Source organism: Halichoerus grypus, chromosome 14 (assembly GCF_964656455.1).
Source record: "Halichoerus grypus chromosome 14, mHalGry1.hap1.1, whole genome shotgun sequence".
NCBI lineage: Eukaryota > Metazoa > Chordata > Mammalia > Carnivora > Phocidae > Halichoerus > Halichoerus grypus.
In genome coordinates, this window is record NC_135725.1 from 17,751,933 (window position 1) to 17,760,638 (window position 8,706).

At 43.3% G+C, this 8,706-nt stretch overlaps 1 protein-coding gene across 2 annotated transcripts in view; it reads left to right on the forward strand.

The window, feature by feature from the left end:
* PCSK5 (proprotein convertase subtilisin/kexin type 5) overlaps positions 1-8,037 on the forward strand; it is a 456,302-nt gene extending 448,265 nt beyond the window's left edge. For both annotated transcript variants that reach the window (XM_078062229.1, XM_036103195.2), the window contains 3 exons: positions 571-671; positions 2,707-2,893; positions 7,386-8,037. In XM_078062229.1, the coding sequence (XP_077918355.1) occupies positions 571-671; positions 2,707-2,893; positions 7,386-7,780 (683 nt within the window). In that variant the 3' untranslated portion in view covers positions 7,781-8,037. The remainder of the gene's footprint in view (positions 1-570; positions 672-2,706; positions 2,894-7,385) is intronic.
* Positions 8,038-8,706: the final 669 nt, after the last annotated feature.

Consider the following 8,706-nt stretch of genomic DNA (forward strand, 5'->3'; position numbering starts at 1 on the left):
TTTTGAAAAGAAAGTTTTTAGCTTTCAATAGAATTTCAAAGGAATCTATCACCACCACCACCACCCTTCCCAAATTAAGAACAACTGGACAAAATGATGTGCTAAATTCTTTTAACCATGGCATTTTAAATTCTAAGTCTAGTATTTCTTAGAATCTGCCTAACCATGATTTCCTCACCAACTGAGTATCAGGACCCTCCAAATCATCTGGTATCATCCTCCTCCTCCATATTAGTTAAACAACAAGCAGAATGACAAAAGTTTTATAACCTTTCTACATGACTTCTCATTCTCTGAAAACCTTTCTTTTTGCTGTCATAAAAGATCTATCACTTCCAAACCCTCAATTTCCAAATGAGAGTTTACTTTGATTGGACTAACTGGTAATTTCTAGGTCTGCACTTGGTGTCTTGTAGACATTTTTTCCCCCATCTCCTCAATCAATTCATCCTTCTGCTTCAATTTGCTTGACATGTTCCTTGCTCCTTAAGAGTTTTGGACCCAAGACAGAGGTTGAAATCTAAGGTCAGCCCTTATAATTTAGAATCACTCTTTTTTTTTTTCTTTCAGGAAAAGGAGCATTGAATTGCTTATCCTGTGTGTGGAGTTACCACCTAGTGGGAGGAATCTGCACCTCGGACTGTCTGGTGGGGGAGTACAGAGTGGGAGAGGTACTGAGAGCTGGGCATGCTCTGCCCTCCCCCGTTTCTGCAGAGCCATGGGAGCTCGCTCCCACAGGTCATTCTGGGCAAAGTCAAGAAGTCCCAAAATTCCTAAACTTGCTCTAGTTTTATAATCTTCTACCACTGCATCACAGAGGAATGGTGCTACCCATCTGTAGCCTTAATCCCAGCCAAAGGAACTGAGATGACCTGAGATAAATAATGGGGAAGTTAGATAATGAGCACCCCAGATTTACCTCTACATTCATTGCTCGTGACCTTAGAAGTTTCAGGTCCACTTAAGAATATTATATCAGGGGGTGCCTGGGTGGCTCAGTCGTTAAGCATCTGCCCTCAGCTCAGGTCATGATCCCAGGGTCCTGGGATCGAGCCCCGCATCAGGCTCCCTGCTCGGCGGGAAGCCTGCTTCTCCCTCTCCCACTCCCCCTGCTTGTGTTCTCTCTCTCGCTATGTCTCTCTCTGTCAAATAAATAAATAAAATCTTTAAAAAAAAAAAAAAAGAATATTATATCAGAAATAAGAAATATTGGGGTGCCTGGGAGGCTCAGTCAGTTAAGCATCAGACCTTGATTTTGGCTCAGGGTCATTATCTCAGGGTCCTGGGATCAAGCTCCAGGTCGGGTTCTACGCTCAGCGTGGAGTCTGCTTGAGATTCTCTCTGCTTCTCCCTCTTCCCTTCCCCCACTCAATCTCTCTCTCTCTCTCTCAAATAAATAAATAAATCTTAAAAGAAAGAAAGAAGAAATATCTTCTCTCCTACCCCTCTGCTGTCTAACCTGAAGTGCCTGAATAATGTCAAAACTACACAACTGCTGTTGGTCTTTCATTTCCTCCACCCCTGCCCAGTGTATTAGGAGAGATATATTTCATTTCCTTGCCTAGAAACCATGGATATTCTGAGTTCACTAACTTCTTGTGTTTCCAAACTGTAGAAATTAAGTAAATCTCTCCATGGTGAAATTAACATGACCCAACCTATTCACATAGGAGCTCTCTTCACATCCTTACACCTTGGAGAAACTCCTGTTTCAGAGAGATTAGATAATTTGCTAAAGATCACATGAGTAGTAAGTAACAAGGCTGGGATTGAACCCAGGGATCCTGACAGCTAACCCAGGATTTGATAAGATAATAACAGCTGAGAAAGCACCTTATCAGCACCTGAAACATGCCCAAGTGCTCAATAAAGGCAATTTCCATTCCTTAATTTTTCTACCATCCTTCCAAAACACAGAAAAGAGGAAGACCTCTTCCCTCATCTACATTTCTAGCATCACCGGAGCAGCAACTTGTCAGGAGGGAAGCCACTTTCTCCTTATCTCTTATTTCACTGTCTTAGCTAACCAGTCACAAATATAATGGGGCAGGGCCACAAGCATCTAACAACCACAGAGGCCAAGCTGATTAGTGTACCTGAGTGAAGGGTGTTGGGTCAAAGAAAACCCCAGCGAGGACTTGATGACAAGTGGAATTTGTTGGTGACATTGGAGCAAGTGCTGGGGATTCTATCAACTAGGAGAGCACAAAAAGAGGGTCACTGCCCCTCAGCTGTCTGGGATGTTGCCACGTGGGAGTGATGACCGTGTTGACAGTCTAGTTTTTAAAGAGAAACTAGGAACTGACTGACAAGTGAAATATCCCAATTTTGAAATGTGGGCAAAAGAATTGAAAATTTTTTAAAGTGTGAAGGTCAATTTTAGTAATGAGCCAGACACAACTTTTCCTTGACCAGGTACAGCCCATTAGCTGTCAGTTGGTAACTTGAGCCATTCTAGAAGCCTGTTCTCCCACTATTGTTACCAGCAAATCTCAGATGGAGAGACCCAGAGATGGTTTCCTCCAAGTGCAGACAGTTTGTTCTTTCACCCTGAACAGTTAAAATGGACCCAGAACAAGCTATCTTTCTTCTGTCCCCCACATGCCTCCCTCCCTCATGGAGACAAGATGGAACTCCCACCTGGGAACCCCGGTGGCTTGTTGATTCCTCCACACTCAAAAAGAATCTCCCGATTGTTCTTACCAGGGCGAGAAGTTTAACTGTGAAAAATGCCACGAGAGCTGTGTGGAGTGCAAGGGACCTGGCACCAAGAACTGTACCATGTGCCCCGCCAGCCTGGTGCTGCTGATGGATGACAACCGTTGCCTACACTGCTGTAACATGTCCGATCCCGCCAACGCCCAGGACTGCTGTGACTGCCGGAACACCACAGGTGAGCAGAGAGGAAGAGCAGCCTGCAGAGGAAGGGCCTGTGCTCTGGAGGGGGATGAGAGCAGAGGGGAGGGGAGGAGAGTTCCAGAGAATAAATAAAGCTACCTTCTTCTTGCATGCCTGCTGTGTACCTAAAACTTTCTGTCAATCACCTCATAGAAGTAGATATTTTTATTTTTATTTTTTATTTTTTTTAAAGAGTTGTTTATTTCAGAGAGAGTGTGAGAGCACAAGTGGGGAGAGGGAGAGAGAGAATCTTCAAGCAGACTCCCTGCTGAGCGTGGAACCCGACTCGGGGCTCAATCCCAGGACCCTGAGATCATGACCTGAGCTGAAATCAAGAGTTGGCCACTTAACCAACGAAGCCGCCCAGGTGCCCCTAAGTAGATTTTTTTGAAGGAATCTCTACACCCAACGTGGGGCTCTAACTCATAACCCTAAGATCAAGAGTCGCATGCTCTACCTACTGAGCCAGCCAGGCGCCCCTATAAGTAGATATTATTAATCCCCTTTTGAGGATGAGGAGACCAAGACCCAAAGGGTTTGATTAGCATGTTCAAGTCCATAGCAATGTTAAGGGCTCATCTGGAATTAGACTGTAGGCCCTTTGGACTGCAAAGCCTGCATTCTTTCCACTGGTGTCTGCGTCTAAGATAAGAACTCAAGTCTGTCTAGAATCTCATGTTTTTAAAAAGATTTTATTTATTTACTTCAGAGAAAGAGAAAGAGAAAGAGAGAGCAAGTGAGTGAGCAGGGTGAAGGGCGGAGGGAGAGAGAGAATCTCAAGCAGACTCCCCACTGAATGTGGAGCCTGACGTGGGGGCTCGATCTAATGACCCTGAGAGCATGACCTGAGCCGAAACGAAGAGTCAGACGCTTAACCGACTGCGCCACCCAGGCGCCCCTAGAATCTCATCTTTATAACTTTACTTTCTTCTTTTTTATTCCTCTCTCCTGGAAAAACAAGGAAAAGAAACAACTATCCAAAAAGTCGATGCCAATATTACCTTGATTCTGCTGCAGACTCATTCTATGGAAGTTAGCCAAATTCTAGGACTCCCCTTAGAGACTTAAGGCATTTTAAAAATGAAATTTCATCAAGGGCTAAAAAGAAACAAAACCCTTTTTACCAATTCCCAGGCCCCCAACTGTCTCCTACCCCCGACCTCATCTATATGTATATGGGTACTTGGACTTCATAGGCCACAAACTCAGAAGGATCCCATATGGAGTGATACATAAATATAAAATATTTTTATTTATATGTTTATTATATATTAGATATTTGTTTTCTTAAAATACATTCTCTAGTCCAGAAGCAGATCATTTCCTTGGGGTTCAGATGTATCGTGGACTGACAAAGAGACATCATATTTATTTGAGCCTGTCCATGTATAAGTGAGGTAAATCTCAGACCCATAATTGCTACTAGCCATTTCTTTATTTTTTTATTAGCCTTTTCAATTAAACTCTAAATATCATCTTTCCAAAAATGAAATATTTCCTTCTTTTAGCTTTCCTACCCCCCAAAACAGCTGGTCTCTCCAGCCCCTCATACATATCCACCTTCAGGGTCTGATTGCCTAATATCCACGCTATGTCAGCTAAGAATAATAACCCTCATTACATCAATGGCTTTAAATGAAACCAGAAGTGTGTGTGTGTTGGGTGCAGAGTTTCTCCAAGACTGTTCCAACTATTTAGTCAGCTTTCCTGGGCCTTCTGTGGCACTTGAAGATCCACCTGGGGCAACTCTGCAAAAGTCTAAATACTCTTGATTACCTGCTCATATTTTTACTGAGACTCTGCTCCTTTAAAGAAACCAGATCACAGAGGCTGACCCTGACTCTGCAGACCTACGCCTGGAGAAGAGTAAGACATGATTCCATATGGCGCCCTAGTAATTGAAACAATCTCGAAACATCTTTTATTGATTCTCCTGCCCTAGGCAGTATTTACCTCCAAGTACCACATACAGATCGCGTATCCATCCCTCTGGTGCTTTAATATTTCCTCCAGAGAAAAATTCTGTGCTGATATTGTTAATGACAAAAACAATTATGATAGTGCTATTATTTTAGAAGAGGAAATTCTGCTTGATGGGCAAAAATCCCATGAGGGTGGAAATTTGGATAAAATAAGCAACTTATTTATCACTAGCAAAAAGAGAGGGAAATACATAGTGGTGATGAATCAGACCTAATTGGCCAGTATGTAATAAGCAAAAATAATGGCCCCTAAAATAATTGGCAGCAGAATTACATCCATTAAGCTAGTATATGTAATGTACCTAAAATCTCATAAAAGAATCCTGGGGGCAGACCCAGGTGGTTCAAAAACCACTTATGGAAGACTACCCTGTATTTCAACTTGTACATCCTACAGAGCCTGCTAGTTTTTTCCCTGGTGTTCTCATACTCTCTTTCACTCTTCCATTTGGCAGGTTGAAGAATAGGGGGAAAAAAAGTGGGTATCTTACCCAAATCATACCACCTGAATAAATGAGTGAAAAGTAAGAAAAATGAGCTCATCACTGAATTTGTGGCTTGGTCCTTCCTTTTGTGACAGTTTTGGTTACTCCATGTTCTCAATCAAGGCATCAAAACAGAGGCTGGTGGATGAACGACAGGGAGTAGAGCTCTCAACTTTAGAAATCTTAATTATGACACAAGAGTCCCCTATCACTCAACTTGGTCATCAGAATTTAAAGAAGCTACCTCTCTTCCTGTCAGATTAGGGCTACAGAATGCATGACCCCAAAAACACAACTGTCAGAGTGTTTGCCTGAACACCTCCAGTCCATAGCATGCAATTTAGATTCCTGGGTTTGATTTTTTTTTTTTTAAGATTTTATTTATTTATTTGACAGAGAGAGATACAGCAAGAGAGGGAACACAAGCAGGGGGAGTGGGAGAGGGAGAAGCAGGCTTCCTGCAGGGCAGGGAGCCCGATGTGGAGCTCGATCCCAGGACCCTGGGATCATGACCTGAGCTGAAGGCAGACGCTTAATGACTGAGCCACCCAGGCGCCCCTGGGTTTGAATTTTAATTGTTCCACAGACAAGCTTTTGCCTCTGACAGGCAGCTATTCACGTCCTCTCTGTGGGCCTCAGTTTCCTCAACTGTCAAGCAAGAGACTGACCTAATTAATTTCTTTTTTTTTTTTTTAATATTTCACTGAGTTCTACTTATTTACCAGAGTAAGTTAACTTGGTATTTAAAACAAATCTTCAGGGACGCCTGGGTGGCTCAGTTGGTTACACATCAGCCTTCGGCTCAAGTCATGATCCCGTGGTCCTGGGATCGAGTCCCGCATAGGGCTCCTTGCTCAGCGGGAGCCTGCTTCTCTCTCTGCATGCCACTCCCCCTGTTTGTCCTCTCCCATTCTCTCTGAGACAAATAAATAAAATTTTTTAAAAATCTTTTTTTAATTTTTTTTTTATTATTATGTTATGTTAATCACCATACATTACATCATTAGTTTTGATGTAGTGTTCCAAAATCTTAAAAAAAAAGAATAAAAGAAATCTTCAGGGGCACCTGGGTGGCTCAGTCGGTTGAACATCAGACAGACTCTTGATCTCAGCTCAGGTCTTGCTCTCACATCATGAGTTCAAGCCCCATGTTGATTTCCACTGGGAACGTGGATCCTACTTTAAAAAATTAACAAACGAAAAATAAAACAAACCCTATTCTCCAGCTGATTTGCTTTTTCTCTACATTTAGCTGTGGAGATTCTCTTCTGCCAGTCTTCAGGTGATTTCCTGGGTTACTTACACTGATGTGGGTGTTATCTAGATGTGATGAGGTGAGCCTAGGATCCTCCTACTCCACCATCTTCTCCAGAAGTCTGACCTAATTTATTTCTAAGGCCCCACACAACTGTAAGAGTCAATGATTTGGGGGCACCTGGCTGGCTCAGTCAGTAGAGAGAGCGACTCTTGATCTCAGGGTCATGGGTTCGAGCCCCATATTAGGTATAGAGGCTACTTAAAAAAAAAAAAGTCAATGGCTTTATAAATAATCTTCTCTGACCTTGAATGTTGGACCAGGTTGAAGGGTACCTGGGGAGAGGAATCAATCTTAGAGAAAGTCAGAGTTGAAACGAAAAATAGAGCATTTAGCAGTAACTGAAGCATGGCCCAAGATGGAATATTTCTCTTAAGAAGGAGATAGAAAAATCGATTGGTCAGGTTGGATACTTGGTGACTGACTCATGAGGTATGAGGATGAGGGGACTCTATTTCTCAAACTGACCTTCATCCTAGAAGGGTTTGTTGGTATCATCAGACACAGACTGGGACTCTCAGGGGGTACACAGAACAATTCTGTCGAGTGGTGTGCCCTCTAGGGAAATTAGAGATAGGGATTCTACCATTTTAGTTTTCAAAGATAAAGCAAAGCTTTTTACCTCAGAAGCTAATTTTCCTCATTCCATTTCTTCTCTCCCACCCTTCCCCTCTCCGCTCTTCCTTTGGGGTCTTCTTCCAACAGAGGAGTGTATCCTTCAAGCAAGTGAAATTGGGCCTGCGGGCAAACAGACCAAGATAGCCCTGTTCATCACCTCCTCTGTTATGCTGGTGCTTCTGCTCGGGGCAGCTGTGATTGTCTGGAGGAAATCGCGGGGCCGAGTCCAGCCAGTAGCGAAGGCCGGCTATGAGAAGCTGGCTAACCCTAGCAAGTCATACGTTTCCTATAAGAGCAGCCCCAGCTTTGAAGAGGATCAGGTGATTGAGTACAGGGACCGGGACTATGATGAGGATGATGATGATGACATTGTCTACATGGGCCAAGATGGCACTGTTTACCGGAAATTTAAGTATGGGCTGCTGGATGATGATGAGGAGGATGAGCTGGAATACGATGACGAGAGCTACTCCTACCAGTAGACAAGAGGCCACCCGCCCCTCACCCTTCCCCATTCCACTCACAGGCATGCATTCGAGCGTTACAGTTTTGGAGTTTTATCCCCACACATCAGGCTGATGGGTGGGTGTTTGTCTTTGTCCTCTTAACCGTGAGTCCAACTAGAGTATGTAAGAATGCTGAAATAATTTGTTCTTCTTTTGAGTGGCTAAACTCAATTAACCATAACTGAGGAACAAGGATAAAATTCAGAGAGATTTCCCTCAAAATAATAAGTCAAAATACAGGAAGTGAAAAAAGTGAGATTTGTACATTTCATGAGATTAAAAAATATTGGACCTATAGGAATTCTGTTTCTCAGCTGTCTTGTGGAGATATTTGCTGCCTTCTGGGATTCTGATATTTCTGTAAATGATTTGGGGGTATGGGGAGACAAAAGAGTTGTTTGTCTCAGGGGATTTTTCTCTCCTGTCAGCCATCTTTAGGCAAAGGTTGGTTCTGCTAGGGCCAGCTAAAGAGGGTTCTCCTCCTCGTGCCCTTTATCACTCGCCTCCAGACTGCCCCTGGGGAGCAGAAGACACTACCTGTGCTAAGGGTGTTCCCAACCTACTTGGAGTTGAGGAAAGAAAAGGGAGCCAGCATTAGAGCCAAGGAACCATGTGCTCCCAGGGCTCTGGTTCTTCTCCAAGAATCCACAGCCATCCTGTTCTAGGGACAAAGCAAGCTCAGGCAGGACATAGATAGCAGCAAGCCAGTAGGACAGAAATCACTACATTTCCAAGAATTGCAGCATTACACCCTCATGATTTTCTAACAGCTTTTGTGGTGGGAAACACCAGCTAAGACACTGAGTAATAAAAGAAAAATGGTAGTGTTAACCTAACATAAAATGGGATAAAATGACAAGAACTGCATCTACTCTGAGAGGAAAAAAAAAAAACACAAAACG